The sequence below is a fragment of the Furipterus horrens genome, unplaced genomic scaffold, assembly GCF_987537825.1.
Source record: "Furipterus horrens unplaced genomic scaffold, mFurHor1.1.pri manual_scaffold_15, whole genome shotgun sequence".
In the NCBI taxonomy this organism is placed as follows: Eukaryota; Metazoa; Chordata; class Mammalia; order Chiroptera; family Furipteridae; genus Furipterus; species Furipterus horrens.
This window is the reverse complement of record NW_028327185.1, coordinates 6,536,886-6,557,848: the sequence shown is the minus strand read 5'-3', so window position 1 is coordinate 6,557,848 and position 20,963 is coordinate 6,536,886. Positions and strand designations below refer to the sequence as shown.

General features: G+C 40.6%; 1 protein-coding gene across 2 annotated transcripts in view; it reads left to right on the top strand.

The window, feature by feature from the left end:
• GPATCH2 (G-patch domain containing 2) overlaps positions 1 to 20,260 on the top strand; it is a 104,133-nt gene extending 83,873 nt beyond the window's left edge. The window contains exons 7-8 of one of the 2 annotated variants that reach the window (XM_090263420.1): positions 10,361 to 10,449; positions 19,502 to 20,260. In XM_090263420.1, coding sequence (XP_090119546.1) covers positions 10,361 to 10,449; positions 19,502 to 19,731 — 319 coding nt within the window. In that variant the 3' untranslated portion in view covers positions 19,732 to 20,260. The remainder of the gene's footprint in view (positions 1 to 10,360; positions 10,450 to 19,501) is intronic. The other variant, XM_090263421.1, reaches the window with a different exon arrangement.
• Positions 20,261 to 20,963: the final 703 nt, after the last annotated feature.

Below are 20,963 nucleotides of genomic sequence, written 5' to 3'. Positions count from 1 at the left end.
AGGAAGCCGGTCAGCAGCTGAGTGGGCATGGGACGGGGGCCAGGCAGGGGCTGGACGGAGGGATGACTGGGGCATCGAGGACATCGGGGTGATGAGTATTTTCATTACGTGGATGTGGCAGTGGTTTCAAATGTGTCTACATGTAGAACGTATCAAACTGTACGCTTTGAATGTGTGCATTCTGCGTATGTCAATTAAATTTCACTAAAAACCTTAAGGAAAGTTTTAAAACAGAATCCTTGGTAGCTTTCTATTTTATTCCAAGCAGAAGCTGTCCCAGGGTGTCTGTTCACCTCGGTGGGACTGCCGGCTCCCTGGATCCTCTGCCATGATCTGTCCCTAGCTTTCTGAGAAGAGAACAGGGACCCTGCTCAGCTGACAGTCTTTGTTCTAGCCCCACACTGGCTTGATTCAGCTGGGAATTGAATTCTGGTTTTCGGAACCATTTGGACTCAGGTCTTTGAAGACATTCTTCCAATGCCTTCGGTTTTCAGTAGTTACCTTTTCTCTCTTCTATTTGGCTATTGGAGCACCCTCCAGTGTTTCTCCAATTTTTAAAAAAACCTTTCTTTTATGTATTGTTCTGTTTAAAGGTTTATGGGCAATTTTATCAATGTTAGGTCCCACGTCTCCTATTGATTTAAAATATTCTTATACTTTTCATTCCTAAGAGTTCGCGTGTGTCTTTGAACATGTCTCCATACATTGTCTTTGTCTTGTTTGCGGATACAGTGTGTTTTCTCATCTCTGTGAAGTGAAGGCATCAGGTGTGTCAGGCAGGGGCAATTTGTAAAGGTCCGATAAACACCAGGAGAGAAAGACTTACTCGGTTTCATTGTGGTAACGAGTCTTACCAATTGCAGGACGGCACTTCTTCACTCCTTCCTTCCCACGCGTTATTCCTCGTTCCTTCCTGAGAAGTCGTTTTCTTCCTTGGGGAAGTTTAACGTCGTCTTGGCTTTTCTTACCCCTTTTGGATGAGTGACAGCACTTCTCTTTCCCAGCTTGCGGAAAATCTAAAGGTTAGAGACCAGAACTGGAATGCAGTACGTCAACAGGTTTTAGGATCACTTACTTCCCCAAACACAAGGCGGGCAGAGACAGACACGTGCACAAGCGGCCCGCTGTCCGTCACCCCGGGGGGGAGAGGGTCTGGAATTGCGTGACAGCTGCGCGCGCCCAGGCTGGCCCCTTGCTGAGGCCCTGGTGTCGTCCGGCTCCACGGGGACAGCTCCGGCCTGTGGAGAGGAGTGCACCTGACCCCCAGCGCCTCGGGGGCATGTCCAGGATCTCCTAGAAGGGACCTGTTTCCCAACACCAGTAACTATCATGCAACGGGGTAGTTTTCCAGGCGTCCAGCTCGTGGCATTTCTCCCTTTTTTATTCCCTCCACACCCACTTTCCTGTTCATCCCGGCTCCTTAAGTCCATGATGGGTCTTTTCTAACTCCTATGTCCCGTGGGAGCAGAGAGGTGGTGACCTATGCAGGTCACGCTCTCCTGGGAAGCTCTACGTCATCGGTAACAAACTGTTTCTTGAGGTGTCCTGTACTTCCTCCTCCTGCCAACAGAGCAGCTGCCTCTGGGTCTCTGAGCTGGCTTCTCGCTCTCCGCCCATCTCATGCGTGGCCCAGTCACGCCCAGGGCTGCTGCTCAGGACCCGTCATCCGTGTGTGTGCACGTAGTTATGACTCAAATATCAGGGCGTTTCTCTGTTCACGTGTCTACCGTAAACATAATGAACATTCTCATTCTCCTCGGGTAGGGTACTTTGTGGGTCCCATACTCAAACTTCTGACAGATCCTTCACATAGGTATGATGTAAACCGATTTAAACAAACACTGTCCAGAGCTGTGATTCAGTCTAACTGATTCAGTGATTCACCTGAAACATCTTCCTTTCGGTTGGTTGCGCTACTTTTATTCCCCATGGGAGCCCGTGTCCTGGAGTAGGTGTGTCGGATGTTGCGTGATGTGAAAATCCTCCATCATGACACCCTCGTCTGCTGCGTTCATTTGATGGGTCCTCCTGAGATCTCGCGTCGCAGCCCGTGAAGTGACGTTTCCTGTCCTACATTCCTCCACGTGGCCTGTGTCTCAACTGTTCCCCTCTGGTCCTTCCGTTTGATTAGGCTCTTGGACTTGCTTTCCCGCTCATGCTTCTACTTCCTCAGCGCTCTGTTCCCGTCCCCACTGCGGGGTTCATCATAGGCTTACGGTGTCACCTCTCCCCTGTCCCTGGGTGTCTCAGAGTCTGCGCATGCCGTTCTCTCATCTTTACATATCTCAAACCCTTCGAAAACAAAAACTCAGCAGAACACGAAATTCTTTCAATAAATACATGATGACAGCATTGACAAGTGTTATTTTTAAATAACACTACCGAGTATCCGTCACTGTCAATACCTAATAATAAATGGGCACGGTTTCTGAGTGAGCATCACACGTAATAGGTGGTCAGCAGAAGTGAAACACTCACACAAACACACGCACAAATGCACACACAAAAACACACGCGCATACACTCAGCCAAACCTCAGGGCAGTGCACCTAAGTGTTTTATAGACAAACTAGCAATATCGAGCTTTATCTCTTCAACCCATATCTTCCTCTTAAATTCCAGACTTGATATCCTAGCCTGTTTTTTATTGCAGTGTTGAAATAGAATGTTCTGCTTCTCAAAATCAGATCTTTCGCTCTGCCTTCACCTCGTTTGAAACTACAATTAAATCATTTCATGGAGTTTCCCATGACATAACCTTTGCTTAGTGTCAGAATGTCCAATGTGGCCCTCGCAACCTGAAAGTTAGTGGAAACATGGAGTAAGCGATGCCTAACACCAGGTGATGGAATGTTCTCGGCACATTTTAGTGATCAGTCTTTATTGTTCTAAGAATCCATAAAAAAAGATGGATGCTTTATGGCCACTATACTGAAGTATTTAGATTTAGATCATGTCAGGGTCTTTCCTCTCATATCTGCTATCTTTTTTATTTTCCTTTGCCCGCTTCCTTCCTTACATGATTTTGGTCATTTCCTATTGTGAAGCACAAAAGCTAAGTCATCTTAGTACCTGATACGTAATTCGAAATCAAGTAGAAACATCTTATTGCCATTATTATGAAATTCTACTTGATATTTTAAAACATGTTTTACAAATGTGTTACTTCATTTTGCCTGTTCTCCCAAGCATTGCATTTATCTACTTAGTGCGAAAAGATCTGATAACCCCTGGGTCTCTGTGTACGATAATTTCACTAAATAAACTTTCCTTCTTGCTGTGATATTGTCTGATTAGTAATAAAAAGTCTTGTAAATTTTTTAAAAAATTACAATAGACTTAATCAGAGAATCAAAACTAATGCCGACACACGCACACATGCACATACACACACACCCCACCCCACAGGACATCTCTGCTTCCGCCGATACAGAGCACAGCCATTTCCATGTGACGAGGAGGGGGCATGTACTTTGTCACAGATGTAGCAAATAGAATTACAGCTGTGCTTTATCTGAGCTTCTAAAGATCCAAAGATGTTCGAGGATTCCATTTGCTCATTTTTCCCCAGAGTGTCATCTGTTATTTGGGAAGGAGACCTAATTTGCCACAGATACAAAACTATTTGTCATTTTGCAGCTTTGCCAACAATAAATGAAACTATTAATTACTACATTTTTGAGCAGCTGTTAATAAATGGGGATAGGAGAAGTGTTCATTAGAGTACTGGTTAATGACATGGACGAATTTGTTTAGTGTTGCTTTTCACAGACATGTATATAAACAAAGTTAAATGTATCAACAAAAGTAATTGATGCATTTTTTTATTTAAAATGAGAAGGCAACTATCCTATGTTAATAAATTTAGAATTTTTAAACAAATCCTCCTTTGTCATATTAAAACTAATGATTCAACACCATATTTTAAAGCAAGTTGTATCGTTAACTTTATATTTTAGGTATTTTATATTTATATGTACAAAATAATAGTTTGAATCTGCTTTTAAATACTAGTTTTTAAAAATAAAATTTCTAGTGCTTTCTTAATGTTTCTTTACAGACCTAAAATTAGCATTAAATTTCATTATTTTATAAAAAAATTATCCTTCAGATAGAAAAGCATCTTTTAGATTATTTTAATTCATTTATAGGCATGTATGAATGAGCAAATAGAAAGTCACATATTCCTTTTAAAATTAAAATGCATGCATTCCATATTTTTAAAAATTGGGATATATTTAATTGTGTATGTGTTCTAATTTTTAAAAAAAATTGAATAGCTCCCGAGTATCGAGGTATTTAGACTAGAATAATTGGAGACATTACGACATATACACCCTAGAATGGTTTCTAAGGCACTTCATGAATCCGTTTTACTCCATGTGACCAAATGACTGTATTAAAAAAGGCTCTATTCTCCAACTGCCAGTTCTCAGCCCGCCTGTCCTCTTGGCATCCTGAAATTCTAACCTTCCTTGCCAAAATTTTAAACTAATGATTATAGAGTGTTACTTTACATTGTGATTATACTAAATAAAATTAGTTATGAGCCAATGAGAATTCTGCAAGGTTGCTTTTTAGTCTGATGTGAATAACCCATACGGAAAAACAGGGATTCGCCACTTGGAAATATTGAACGTGTCCAGTGTGTAGTGAATAAAGAAGCCATCGAGTGCTCCCCAGTGAGACGCTCTTTCTTGAAATCTGGCAGATGAATGAGATACTCTCCAATGAGTACGAATATGCACAGCCTGTCACCCCGAGAACAGCAGTTAAACTTGGCCATCGTCACTAATAAAGGGAAATGGCGAGCATGTGAAAGCTGCTGCAAGTGACCTGTGGCCGCAGTGAATGTGTCGTCTGAAGTCCACGTCCTTAAGGACAGGTGTCTGTTTCACAGTTGGCACGCTCCAAATTGGTCCTGTGATTAACTGGGTGCGGGCACAGGGGTAACCTTTACTCCCAGAGATGGCTCCCCGAGGACGTGGGGCAGGTGCACCTGCAGGGCCCTGGGTCACCACTTCATTACGGGGACGCCTGGGGATGTGCGCGTCCACGGTGTGTGTGTGCCAGCATGCGTCCCCAAACTACGAGTATTCCTAATCTATTCGTGAAGGAGTCACTGTAAAAATTAATATTTTAAATCAGCAGCACCATCAGCAGCAGCTGCTACTTGGTAATTTGTACCTTGCGGTCCCCAGAAAAAAATCAAGTTCAGTTCATCTGCCACACTGTACACACTGTCACGTAAAAAGAGTATGTTATAGCTACAGAACAGGTCGGCGCTGGCGGTATATAACTGCTCACAATATAACACGAGTCATCCTCGAATCTAAAAAGTTTAATGCACACCTAAGTGTAATTAGAATGCTTTAGGGTTAAAGTTAATAATTGATCAAACATATTCAAATATTATACTTTTACCTGTCGCTTGCTTTAGCTGATTTTCATTACCTTTCAATTAGGAGACAATATTAAAATAAACTTAAAATCACAAAATAACATCCCAGAGAGTTAGAACTATGTTTCTAAAGGAATCCGTTTCTTCATGATGGGTATTTTTCCTTGTCCTTTCTCCTTCGAAATAATTTTTCATCACTCCATAGTGATTTGTTTGTATACCAAGACATTGTTGGGAATTTACCTTTTTTTATTTCATTTACTTCTGATCAATTCCAACTCATGCCCAATTATATTACACTAAATTAACATAATTCAACAGATGTTGATATTTAAATGTTTTCTGGCATTCCCATCTTGGCCAGCTGTCTCTGAGCTTGGGGAAAAGGCAAACATTTAGAGTTAAATGCTGAACATATGTTGAAATTACTAATTAGAAAGATGGAATAAAAACTGTGCATTACCCTTTCTGAGGACAATAAACCTCAGATAGGGATTTCTGTCATCTTTTTACATCAGGTGATAGTCCATGGGTATACACAGACCAGAAGACACAGACCTCATGGAGAACTTAATTTCAATTCTGATCATTTAAAAATTATGGAGAGTCTCAGTAAGATTGGAAAACCCTATAATGACTTTATATTGTCAGTCTTATGAGTTGAAAAGATGCATTTTCCCTTATGAAGTCAGGATGATAAAAGCAGTTCTTAACAGTAGTTTATTATTGTTAAGAATTTCTCATGCAGAAATAGAGAAAAATATAAACTCAGTATATCGACTGGCTTAGAAATTATCAATGTATAACAGTATTGCTTCACCTACATCCCTACCCACTCCTTCCTCTAACCCCAAAGCCCAACCATTATTCTCTTATTTCAACTGAAATATATCAGTATGTTTCTGTAAAAAAAAATAGCAGCCTCTTATTTTTTTTTAAAAGCTGCAGTGCCATTATCACATCTATTTAAAAAAGCAATAATTTCTTTATGTATGTATATCTATGTTGGGGGTGGTGTGTGTGTGTGTGTGTGTGTGTGTGTGTGTGTATGTGTGTGTGATATTCACATTCCTGATTATTTAAAAATCTTTTAGACACTGTTTGAATTGGGATCCAAATGAAATCTTTCTGTTAGGACTGATTGATCTATATCGCTTGAGTTCCCTTTGATTTACCAATTCTCCACCCCGTCCCTTATCCCCCACCTTTGTTTTCTCCTTGAAAGCTGGTGGCTGAAGAAGCCGGGTTTGACCCTCCGAGCTTCCGCCGCCTCAGGAATGTTGCTGGTTTCGTCCCCAAGCCGTCACCTGACGTGCTCCTGTGGCTGCTGCTCAGAGCTGCAGAGTAGTCAGATTCCAGCTGGGTGGTGTTTTGTTCTGGTTTGGTTTGGACTCTCCCAGAGGTGCTACTGCACCCCTCCCTGACGTCCGTGTCTCTTTATGATACATGAGTCACAGGGACTGTGTGACTGTGGTTGGATAATTTGGCATTTAGTTTCTGAAATCTAAAAAAATATATAGGCACATGCATGTCTTTCTAAAGAAAAGCATTATATAAATGAGATGAGGAAGGAGTCACCGTATATTTGAAATTAATTTTTCTAGGGTATTTCTCCACAGACATTTAAAGGCAACAGACCATCCAAATACTGACAGTAACCAACCTGAGTTTAAACAAATTATACAGGACGCTTGGTTCTAAGATCTTGATGGCAGAGCTATTCCTGAACACGAGCTAGCACGCTCCAGCGCTGCTAGTGTTTCAGCTGCATGGAATTCGGAGAATCCTGAAGTTCTCTCCATCCTGGCCAGTGAGCGCGAGTGTTCACGGCCTCCGCCGGCTTACCTAGCCGTTGCTGTTTATTTCACAAGTCTAGGAAACGTTTGCTAACAAGTCTGTGCAAGTTCTACAGACAGAACGTTCACTTATCTGCCAAGAAAACCATCATGGAAAAAGAGGAACTGAAGATTCTGTTCATACAGTAACATTTATATTAATTCATTCAGACAGGCGGCTTCATTCTTTGCTTTCCGGAGAGTTTAAGATAATTGTGAATGGACAGAATCGTTGAATGTCTTAAGACTTGACGTGATTTGCGCAAGGTGTCATCTCTTCCCACGCCTCTGTCTGCCCCAGGTCCTGCATACTGAACTTCTCACAGCCCCAGACACGCCACTGTATGTGTGTGCTCCCCCCTCCAGGTGTGTGTTCTCACCTGGGGCCTGGGATCCCTCCCACCCTGCTTCGGAATTCTCTTTGCATACTGAGTTGGGACCACTGTCCCACATGATCGACAGACTTTAACCCCCAGGAAATGAAAACCGTATCTTCTTTATTTCTCAATCCTGTTTTATGGCGTACATTTTATTTTCAGAAGACATTTACTAAATGGAGTATAATAAACTAAGTTGAATGATGGAGTACAGAAGACAGAAAATGTGATTCTTTTGAGGCAAGCGTTCCTTGGTTCAAATACTTGCTGTTTATGTGATTTTTTTTTTTTTTTTTTGACCAATAATGGTGTCTCTGGGCCTCGGCTTTCTCAGAACTCTAAGGCGTTATTGTGAACATTGAACAAGATAAGGTACAAGAAAATCGTCAGCATAACACTTCATATGGAGTTGGCACGCAACGAGCACGCATGTTCCCGGTAACTCAGACGATCAGCTCTAAGACCTAAGAAACCAACATGTATAAAAAATAAAATATGCTCCCTGGGGCTCTTGTAACTCCATCATTCCCTGAAGCTGCTAAAACAAAGAATATCATGGCCTCTATTTCAAATGCTACCTCAGAACTGAACTTAAATCTCGGTTTAGAGTCAGGAATATCATTTAGGAGACTACAGTAAAAAGTCAGTTCAACATTACAATATTTTTATTGTATACCAAATAGATGAAGTGGATATTAACACGAGTCACATGGGCTTCATTCAAACGAGTTAAGAATATTAGGACATAATTTTATTAATAGATATTATAAATGGCAATCATGCCAGTCTAGGATATTTCTCAGCGCTGTTATCAGAGAGGAAACATGAGATTATATCTGAATCTACAGCCTGATTGGATGGGTTTTTTTATGTAAGATTCAAGATGTTATCAGGATCAAAATCCCATTTTTAAATGTAGACACAAGTCTTCTGGCATTTAATGGAGCTATCCAAAAGAATCATGTTTGTTTTGAGTAATATATTATCTGAAGAGTCAACACTCGATTTATTTTATCACTTTTAAGGACATTAGAGGAAGCTTATTGTTAAACTAAATATCAGTGATACACAAATTGCAAAAAATGTATAGTTATAGCTAGGAATCAAGGAAATCAAATCAAATTAGTATCAGTGTAGTAAGTGCCTACTACAGCAGCCCCTCACCTATCGCAGGTGTTACGTTCCAGACCCCCCACGAAGTAGGAACCTTGCATTTATTCTACACTCTTAAACCTATGTCACTTTAACAATATACGTATACAGTACCGCAAAACCCCGTGATATAGTGAAAACTCTGTGAGAAATAATTAAATATAATATTTTTAAGAATCCCATGATACAACAAGGCCACGATAAGTGAACCATGATATAGAGAGGGACCACTGTACTTCCTAGGTGCCGCGATGTGAACACTAAGAGAATACTCCAAGATACCTCAAATACCTTAGCTTCCGCTTGGAGAGACAATGCCCAAATTTGAACTCAGGTGAAATGAATTTTCCCAAAAAGATGGCCTGCTACTCTGGCCCTGTGGATTTATTGCATTGTGGAGCGATTTCTTATCCATGCGTGTCTCCTCCTTTTACCTCTGAGCCCGGGATGGTAGGAGCTGTCTTTTCTGATTCACAGTTAAGTCTTGGTCATTGTTCGATGAGTGTGTTTGATTCCTATGCCTCTGATTCCTTCATACACTGAGGACGTGATCTCCCTGCTCAGACTTGATGCCCTTCCTATAACAGGACTTGAACATATCATTTTCTTCGTATTTTCTGTCTTCTCTCTCCAGCTTTTTGCATTCTTACAACCACCATGGGGTCTTATGCTAAGTCAGCAGTAGATACTAATACACACATACTTGCTGGATAAGTGAATTCATTAATTTTGAATTGAAAGGGTGTGTCTTTTCTGATTTTATTTCAATTTTATTTTTAATTTTAAAAGTAAATGTGATCACAGCCATTGATTGTCCTTGGCACTGTGATCCAAAACCACACCACAAAAGCCAATAAAAAATGCTCCAGTTATGCATGTTAATGACCATTTTGACATATTTCTGCCAAGTTAGAGTTAGTTAATCTAATTCTAACCAGTTCCAAAAATAGCAGGAGGCTCTTACATACCATGTCTTTACAAATAGAATCCAATATCACATTAGCCTGTTCAGCAGCAGCAGACAGGCATTAATGCATTCATTCAAATTATGTTTCTTCACCTACCTGATAATTAACTGAAGAATTCTAATCATATGAATTATAAGGGAGAACATCGCCGTTTCCTTCTTCCTACTTAAAATGTTTTAAGAGAATTCACTGCCGCATAGCATCCTAAAAGAAATTGATCATACTTTTCCTGTAATAAATGTTGTTCTGACAGTAAAGCATTAGTAACCAATTGATAACCTAGCAACAATATTGTGATCTCTTTAGATAATTAATCTTAGCTATTTTCCTGTCAGAAGCAACAGTGCTTGATTTTATGTTGAGCCAGAGAGATTGCCAGTTTGGAAAATTAAAAAGCATTCCTTTTATATTATTCATTCCAGTAACAATTTATGATGGCGCATTTAGCCGCTGAACGCTTGTCAACAAACGTAATTATGTTTCGATATAAACAAGATTGGTGGTTTTATGATGCTGCTCCATCTTGGTGGGGAATGTTTTGATTTAGGTTCAGATTACACAAGCTGTGCATTTCTGTTTCGTTCCTTCACTCCTTTGTTAATACTTTTCTCTGATAATTACTCACAGGCAAACAAGCGTGCATTTGGGATCCTTATGCACGGGAGATATCAAGCGGCGGAGGAAAGCGGCACCTCTGCCCGGATCCCCGACAGCAGGTAAAGGAGACGGGCTTGGGGCAGAGCACAAATACGAGGTTCATAAATCTTCACGAGTAAGATACAGATAATGCTTCATCACTGCGCCGAAGAAGAGCACACTTACAGGCAACTGTTGAATCATTTGCATTCAGGGTCAGGATGGATTGCACGTTGCTTCTGTAGATTTTTCAGGCCGCCAATCAATAAAATATTTGCTATGCACCTGCCCCAATGCAAGGCTTTGTGAGGGGTGTTAAAGAGCCCAGAAACTTCAAAGGCTGTGTTTTTGGCCTCAAGAAATGTACAGACTTGTTGAGGGGTGAGGGGGGCCAGGAGGCAGAAATCGATGAAAAGGCAAATCACCCCAGAAGAGATTAATAGTAATGAACGCAGAAGTTGAGGCTCGGCCTCCAAATGCAGGCCTCGTGCCGCGGTGGATGGAAAGCGGTCCACAGATGTCCCAGCCCTGCAGCAGTCTTAGCACTGTCTTCTTTTTATTTAGACGATGTTATTAGCTTTGGAGTGACAACTGTCCCAGCGTTGGCACCCCAGACTCCGGGCACTGGGGGAGAGCTTGCTATTCTGAGTGTGGCAGAGAGAAAACCACACGTGCTATCAGAGAGAGGTCACTGTACCAGAGGGGACACATAGCCGTCCTAGAAGGGCACTGACTCAAGCTGGTTGTGCAGGGGATGAGTCAGACGCGTGTGTATTTCAGGATCTCACGCGAGAGCCGGGGGAGGGCCCATGGGGCACTAACATACAGGCGCCCACAAAGGAACAAACAGCAGTTAACCATCATTCATTTGCGTGCAGCAAAGGTACTGGGAGAAAATGTTTTCAATGTAGATAGCTGGTCAGTTACAAAGAATTAACAGCCTCGGGCTCTTGCATGGGATGCTTAACCATTCAGATTTATAAACATTCTCTTCACCGGGGAAACCTTTGTAGGAAAAGTGATTTTTTCCCCATGGTTAATTATAGAATATTTAGGTAAGATCCATGTCACAGGAGAGTAAGCAGTGAGAAGGGAAATATAAGTAAATTTTATACACAGACACACACACGCATAACCTTGACAGGGGGGCTTCAAAGGAAATAAAAGATATGAGGCTAAATTCTCTATTTAGGGGACCTATTCCAAAGTTCAGCACTAAAAATTGAGGAATAATTTAAAATTAGAGCACTCATAATTGACTCTTTCATCCATAGGAAGGGCTACACCATGAAATTATGAGTGTTAATATCTGATCTAGGTGGACTGAGTTTTTAGAAAGTGGAAGTTAGCGACACCCGTGTGTAGAATCTGTTTCCTTCTATACAGAATAATATTTGCCACTCACTGGTTACCTGCTATGGACCAAAAACTTCACATTTATTTTGTCTTTGCAACTGCTTTATGCACTAGTTATTATTATTATCACTTTATACCACATAGTGGAAATTCAGAGATGTGTTAGCATCTTCTTCTCTATCAATAATACTGAAGGGCAAAGGGAGGTCTCAAATCTATGTCTGCAACAACCCTAAACCCGTGACAACTTGTGGCCTTCTTGGAAGAATGTCCATGTACAGACTGTCTCTCTGCATATGTTTACTAGAACACACTATGGCACATCTCAAATTTCAGAGAAGATTGATCTAAATACTGCTATGCAGAGATACAGAATATTCCTTAGCATCCTTCTCATATATCTCTTTATATAGGAACATGTAGTCACTTTTAGACAAAATTCATGTCACTAAGTTACTCAATTTAAATATTGCATAAGGCAGGTGTAGGGCCCTCTCATGGCCTTGTTCCGGCTGAATAGCCCCCTCAATTCTCTTACCTCCCCATGCTTTCAACATTGGTGGCAGAAACAGTACGACCTTAGGACGTGACTGAAGCACCTTGGTGCCTGCAGTGAGGAAGAGACAATGAATGTCAGGGTCAGCTCTTCCCACTTCTCTGAAGGGAGAGGGGAGCGCAGAATCGTCCAGGAGGTCAATATAATTATTTCTACCACCTGATCTTGACGTTACAACTCCACAACCTCAGAGGAAGTCACTGATATGGCGTGTGGGTGTAAACATGAAACCTTAGCCTAAAACATGCAGAAACTTGCCCAGCATGGTCCAGATGTTATCTCTCTCATTTGTGGGTTTCTTAAGATTTGGGAATTTGATAGTACTAGGTTTTTTTTTTTCACTTCAAGGAATGAAATTCATAGAAATGTAATGCATTTTTGTAATTACTCAAAAAATAGTGGAGTAGGAGAATTATGTTCCTCATTTCCAGCATATGTTTAAAATCCATGCATAGCTGTTCCTCTCAAAGAGGAAGAGAATGAGGTTATTAAAAAGACCTCAGCTCTTAAAATAATACCTTCTAATACTAATGAATCAGCTCTAAGGTGAACATTATTATTCAACTTCAAGTAAGAAATGCTTTTGCATAAATACACTTTGATAATGAGGTTATGAATCCTAGATCACCTTGTCTCTGAAATTATAATTTTCAAATTCTGGAATATAGTCAACCTCATAATAAAGAGTCAGTTATATTTGTAAGCTTCCAAAGCTGAGTTAGCATGGAGAATTAAAGGGAATTCTCCCACCTTTTTATAGTTCCTTTATAGACCTCCCAGAAAACACACTGAATTGAGATATAGTTTCACAATTCCTTCTGCCTTTAAGTCAATATTCAATTTAAGCAGGAAAAATTCGGGTGAAGATAACTCTCTCTCATTTAAAATATGGAATACGTGTTAAAAGGTGGACAGCCTGAAAACTGTCTGGTGATCCCCTCTGATTTATATGTGAACTATTACGCAAACAGCTGGTTAAGGAAAGATTTAACAAAAGAATTGTCAGAAAATTATAAATAGGCACTTTCACTTTATAATTCCAAGTGGGGTTTATATGATAATTTAAGACCCTAAAGATAAAGTTATATGTTGTATGCATAATAAATATTATTTTTCAAAAAGGTTTAAAGTCTCCTGTGAAAGTAACAACCCCAGACTTGATCCTCTTTACCTGCTAACGTGCTGACGCTCTTACCCACCCGTTTTCGGAGCAGCACAGAGAGGAAGCTCAGCCGCTTTGCAAGGCTGCAGGTCGCCAGCGGTGTTCTCATGCGAACATTTATTAATTGTGACAGGAACACCAAGTTTATCTCAGTGCTTTGGTTATTTACTGCTCTTTCACCTCTGTGTTTTGTATTGACGAAAGAAAATGAATATTGATAAGGTTAGGTATCGATTTTTAAATGTATGGCTTGTTCTCTGCCCCATGCAAAGTCACACAGCCAGAGACGGTGGGTGTCTTAGTAGCAAGGGCTGTATGTTTACTGTTAGAAAATTGAGAGCTGTTGAAGCCAGAAGGTGTGCCAGGAGAGTGCCTTTCATTGTTTGAAAAATGTCATCTCTAAAGGTGAAGAAGAGCAGGGAACAAAATTGGAATGCTATCACGTGTTTAGAAGGCAGTCAGCAATGTTGGAACGGTCTCCGTTCTGGGAGAAGTCGTAGCTTATTGAGGATTGACAATAAAAAGATTTAAGTATGCATTGATCGTGTGGTTACCACATTAAAAACTATTTTGTCTCTTATACATGACTAAACTCTCTGTTATCCAGAATTAGTATTTGCTAGTACTATGTGCTTTCTAGTGAAATAGTATCATAGGGAAAATACTCGCCCTAGGAGTCAACCTTTTTTCTCTACTTTGTAAATTACACAGAAAGATATCTATTGAAGTTTAATATCCCAGTATAGATATTGCTCCAAGGTAACATGTTTACATAAGCATGCCAGTTCTTGGCAAGAGGCCGCAGTACAGCTCTTGTGACTTTTCAACTTTTTTCCCCTGAAATTTTAATAAAAGAATCTCTGTGAATGCTTAAGGCACTATAGGCAGGTTGTGAATTATGATAATGGGGGAAGATTTTTCATTGGTGCACTTTTAGTTAAAAGTCACACTGAACACCATAAAGAAACGTTAGGTGTAGCCAAGCTTCTTTGCATGGTATGACATGTTCCAGTTGTCCAAATGTATTTTACCAATGATTATACTTTTATTTTTTAATCACTGGATCTATATGACCACTGTCAATTATTTTATCTCTTCCAGGATTTTAAAACTGGCACACTTTGGGGGGTGATGGTTGTCATTAATTTGGAAACCAAGCTATATCTGAACCTCCTGTTACATGGATCACCAAACTAACTTTCAGATACATGTTTAGTAGAGGTTTAAATAGCTCTCCACTACCATTTGGCAGAGGGAGCATTTAAGGAAAGAGTAAACACACACATCAAACAGAACATAACTGCTGTTCCTGCCAACAGAAAAACTAAATAACGAGAAAACCCTCAAACTACACAATACCTGGATGGGCTGAATAGAATGGAAAGCCTTGTTTTTCAGATGCTTAGATAAGAACGCAGGAAGGAAAATGTTCAAGACCAAAAGTGGTCCTAAGTGTTGGCTGGACGTATGTGGGGGCCGCAGAGGACCATTTCTGGTGTTGCCGGTCTCAGAAACCTGGTGGCACGTGGGCTGCTGTCCCCGGGGGAGGGAGCCAGGCCGGGAGCCGGCCCCATCACGTGAGAGCCTCTGGACCGTTCTATCCTTAGAACAGGGCCGACTGGACAGAGAACTCGTCCACACGCACAGGAAATAAAGAATCCGGTTGCCGCCTGCGCTCCAAGTAGAAAAGGGAAACTTATAACCAAGAGCCTACCCTTATGTGAGTTGCTAGTTTAAAATTCCACCAAGCCAAAATAGTAACATAAAATATTGGTCTTTGAAGCAAATACAAAACCACTCTAAAGGTTCATGGCTTGGGGAATCACCACAGATGAAACCTACTGAAGATGATCTCATTAACCAAAACTTAAAGAATTATTTTTAGAAATTTCAAAAACAAATGGCAATTGCAAAGTTAAAAGATAGAAATTTGAGGTTATTTTGTTTATTATGAAAAGGTCTTGATAATTATAAACTCACTGGATGGGTTAAACAGCAGATTAGATACAGCTTCGGGGGAAAGATAGTGCCTTTTAAAAGGAATCTTAAGAAACAACCCAGAAAGAGCACAGAGGGATGAAAATATGAAGAATATAAAAGAACAGCTGGGGGGACTTGAAGGACAGTGAAGTTCAACATCTGTCTAATAGATTCCAAGAAGCAATAGAAAAAATAAGCAGCTGTAATACTTTGGAGAATATTGATAGAATTCAATAATGAAAATTTTTACAGCTGAAGAAAAACATGAACTTTCACATTCAAAAAGTACAAGTTTGCTTGCTTTTTAATCAGGAAATAGTAAATACAAATCAAGTCAGGCCTAGACAGAACTCCAAAGACAAGAACTTAAGAGCAGCCAGGGAGAAAAGATACAACCTAGTAAGGAATGAAGCTACCTTAAAACCAGGAGTATAATCCAGAAGATGAGAAAGTACTTTCAAAGTACTGAAGGAAAATACCAGAATCAGCCTACAGTTTTATATCCAGTTAAACTATTTCCAAGAGTGGGGAAGGAATAAAGACATTTTTAGTAAAGACTGATTACTACATTTAATACGTCAGACAGAAGAAAAATACACAAAAAAGAATATCAAGAAGGAATTGTGATAAACAAAGTTGGTAAGCGTGCATAAAGCTAAACTAATATTGAATGACAAAATAATAACGATGATGAAGATGATTCATCTGGGTGTGTAAAAGTCAGATGGAAAAAAGAAGGAAACAAGAATGTAGAGAAAAAGCAAGGTAAATAGCATTAAGTAACGTAATAAAAGTAAATCCCAGTATATCAGCAATCACAAATGTAAATGGAGTAAATGAATCAATTAAATTTAGGGATTGTCATAATGAATAAAAAACAAAACTCAGTACATACTGTTTAAAATAAATGTAACTAAAACATAAGTTGCCATTTAAATACCAGCCAAAGAACGCCGGAGAAGCTGGATTTGTGTCAAAAGGAGTCCTGCAATATTTCGGGAGAGCAGAAATGCTCTCTTCAGACAGACTGGCTGTTCTAGTTCAGTCCAGCAGTTTTTCCAGGAGTTTGAAATTTGTGAAGAAAATAAAATCTCAGTCATTTGGGGAAAATGAGGCAGAAGAAATGACGTAGTGAAAAATTTTGGTGATATATTTTAGGTTCAATGGGCAGTCAGTGAAATGGTAACATTTAGACTCAGATGTCCTAAGTTCATCTGTAAAGTGGAGCCATATATATACATAGGGGAGCCAATAACATTTCAGTCTGAGAAGGAAGAGCGAAAGGAATGTGGATACTGGGGACACTGGTACTCTTAAGAGCCACGGACATTATTATATTGTGACTTAACCAAGACTTCCCATGTGTGTGTGCCGTTATCCATAGGCAAATGGAGGGGAGGTAATATTACAATTCACATATAATCCAAATAATTTTTCTTTAATGGTTTGGAACAGCATCTCTACTGAAACTGTTTATTTGTCATTAGTTCTCATAGGGAGGCAACGCAGGGAAGGAAAGCATAGTCTTTTAGAGCAGGCTTAACCAAAGGTGAATCTTAGCTATGTACTCCCTGTGTGGTATAGGTCGGGTTACTTCATCTCTCTGAGGCCCATTATAATTGCCTTGCTGGATACATTGTAGACAGGCCTTAAATGGTCCCGACTACATTGTAGCAAGTAAACATCCCTGCGTGCCTTCTGAACCAATACAGTCTGATTTTGAGATTTGATTTTTTAGTTTTTTGAAAACCTTATTCTTTGAGACGTAGTTATTCCATAAGAAATGCAGTTCTGAATAACCAAAACATGTCAATAAAAACACCCCCTTCCAGACATGCTGATACAGACCATGTCTTTCATTCTGTACCAAAGTTTTATCACGTCAGCGAAAAAAAACCAACCAGTTTTATGTTAAATTTTTATTTAAAAAGTGCCTTGATTTTATATTCAATTAACTCTTTGAACTGATTTTAATGAACAAAATTCACATGAAAAACGCCTGCAATGTTTGCTGATAAAATGTAGAATGGTCTGAATTAGTAAGGCTTCACTATATGAACTAATGAAATAAAATAAAAATAAAAAAACTTACAGAGTAGTGACACCTACCACTTTTCCTACTTCATGCTTTCTTAAAAACAGTAATCAAAATCTATGTTCCTTAATTAGTTACTGAGAATAGAGGACAGTATTATAACTTGCAAGTTTAAAGGCATCACCAATAATAACAACAATAGCCCTGCCCCTCAGCTACTAGCGCTGGGGGGCAGTGTGGGAGGGGCGGATACAGAGGGAGCCTGGACCGCTGCAGGTCTTCTGAGCACGGGGCAGGGACTCGGCTCCCCTTCCACAGGCTCTTCACCCAACATCAATACAACCCTGTAGCAGCCAAATGACTAAACAAGCTGCCAATTAGGCTTGCAGTCAGCTGGCCAGAGTCGCGGCTGAGAGAGGCCGCCCCAAGATTTTCATCTCTTGAGCCAATTACGCAAGTAAATTACCATCCACAATAGTTTTTGGAAGATTTGAGAGGACAGACCAACTCCGCTATAATAGATGTAAGAGATCCAGCGCCGAGAGAGGGCTGGGAGCAGGAGCCCGTGAGAGGCTAAGGCTCTGACTGCCCTGGGCGGGAGGGGAGCCTTAAAGGACTTGGTGCTGCCGGGGCAGAAGACCAGGAAATTGTGGTTGGCGTGTGCAGGGGGAGGGGGATGGCCATGACTTAATCTGATAAAAAGCAAAAAAAAAAAGAAGACAGAAAAAAAAGGATGAGAGACCAACAGCATGTTTTATTCTAGTCTTTTTCGAAGAAAAAGGAAACATCTGTTGTTTGCTTTTTGAAGCTTGTATACAAAACCCATTGCTTTTTCGTTTTGCTTTGCTTTCTCATGAGTCAGTGTTTCTATGTGGAAAGATTTAGCGTTTGAGAAATTTAATGTTTCTCCTATTTTGTTTCTCTTCAAAGTGTAAGATAATGCTTTATTTTCATTAAGAAGAGAAGTGAAACTGGCATTTTTTTTTCTAACAGAGAGGGTGGATCCTTTTCTGCCTGTATAAAAACACAACACCTCAAGCATCAACCTTTTAAAATTGTGATAGCAAATCAGTTATCATTTGCTGTTCACCTTAGAACTGAACATTTACCACACTTTAGCAGTTTCTGCAGGGATGTTTTAAATGGGCCTTATATTTTCCCTAAGTATTAACTTTTAAATCTGAACTTTTGTTAGCATGTGTATCATAACTATGACTAAAGAGATCGGTAGCCTAGAGTAGCATTAGAACTTGGATCTGACTTTAGCTTAGAGATGGAAATAAATTAATTCATAGCAATCACTAAAAAGTCAGGGATGTGGGACAGAGTGCTAGTGCACCACTGGACCTAACATACCTGATCAGGAAGGAGCTGATCAGTAAAAACTTAGGTGCCTTGGAGGTCTGTCTTGGTCCCCCCATCATCGTGATTTCAAAATAAAATTTAGTGGCTTTTTTTTTTTTTTTAGTATGCTAAGGAAGTATTTTGACACAATTTTTTTTACATTTTATATACCAATCTGTACTTCCTAATCCTTCACCTCTTACATCAACGCCCCTCCCCCCACCCCAGCAACCGTCCGTCTGCTCTCTGTCTGTGCATCTGTTTCTGGGGTGCCAGGTGGGTCCTGGAAATACCAAGGGGGACACTTCATACAGTATATGACTGTCTGACCCCCATGCTGTATACCTAATACAACATCATACTGAATGCAAACTATAATTGAAGAATAAAATGTCAAGTTCTTGAACAACAGCAGTATTATTAACAGGAGTGTGGCTGTTACCAAGGGCACAGCCAAGCTTCATTCTTCTTTACCTGTTTAATAAGCCCCGGTAATTGCTGGTGGGGGCAGCGGGGTAACTTCATCAGCTACTAAGCGGCAGAGCTGAAACTCTAACCTGGCTCTTTTTTTTCACTAATCTCTTAACCACAACAGGCCACTTCCCTTCCCGGTACCTTGTTGAAAGAAAAACTTCAAGCGAACATGGTTTTCTTCGGCCTGTGTCAGTGCTAACGTCTCTTGTCATTTTCTAATTCCAGGATTTGTGGGAGAAAACGCCCAGCCCATCTCGGAAAACAACATCGGGAATCGAATGCTCCAGACTATGGGGTGGACACCCGGCTCAGGCCTTGGACGTGATGGCAAGGGACCCACGGAGCCAATTCAAGCCATGCAGAGGCCCAGAGGGCTAGGCCTTGGGTTTCCTCTCCCAAAAAGCGCCCCCGCGGCCCCCACCGCCGCCATACCCACCTCGGGAAAACCCGCCTGAGGAAAGCAGAGAAGAACCAGTCTGCTGTGTTTATTCGTCCTCTCTCCATCCCACTGCTCTGAAAGTAGAACATAGCTGCCGCTCTCGGGGCAGAAATCTATGCACGTGGCTCGGACGGGTCCCTGCAGCCCCCTGACTGCATCCTGTCCTGCCGCGGTGAGAGAAGAACGATTTCATCACACTCCTGGTGCTCAAGTACAGACCTTTCAGTCCTTTTACACTTTCTCGGCAGTTTTCAGCTGTTCGAGGTATACAGAACAGCCCATTTCTCTTATTTATTCTGATCTCCTACGTCAATGATGTCTAACGTTTTCAGCTTGATTTATGCGGGTGTATGTGCGGTGCCCAGGCAAATGTGAGTGCGCCCACGGGTTTCCGAAGTGGGGTCGGTCGGAAAGGCTGTGTCACATGTCGTCCGTGTGGAGGGTGATTCCGGAGACCCATCGTTGCCTCGGTGAGGTCCCGAACAAATCTCTGATTGCAAAGCTTGTCGGTGTTGTATTTGTTGAATTTGGCATGTGGGTGTGTCTGGGGGTGTGTGTGTGTGTGAGTGTGTGGGGTGAGTGTGTGGGTGTGTGTGAGTGGGTGTAGGGGGGTGAGTATGTGTGTGGGGGCGGGGGTTGAGTGTGGATTCTCTAACAGGGAGAGTCACCCAATAATCTGCTAACCTCGGACAATGTAGTCTGAAGTTCACGGTTGACCAACCACAATTAATGTGTCCTCCTGACGTTTTGACAAAAATAAACCTCATCATTATTACCACCAGAGTGCCGTCAGTGTTACTTCAGTGCATATTTTATAAATTCTACCTAATTTAGAACACAAAGTATTGAAAGAAAAATGTATTTTTAAAATTCGTCATGAGTGAACTATGAATTCTAATAATCCAGACTGACTTCTACCTCTCTCTTCCCAAAGGTTGATTTTTTTTTTTAAGATCAACTCAACTACAGTAAACTAATTTGAAATGTTAAGCATTGGTGTAAGTTAGAATACTGAATCAACTTATTTGAAGAGTTAAATGGCTCTCCCATGAATTCAGATTTCTGGCAATGAGCCAACCTATTTACAAGGTGAACAAAAATGAATGGAACTGATGTGCCCTTTCTAACATCTTAGCAGTTACTTTAAAGCCACGCAAAGCATGTCATTCTTACTGTGTGCCTAGAATTGTTATTTCTGAACCATCTGCTTCATAATGTCAGAGATTCCAAATTCTCTTAGTTAAGATG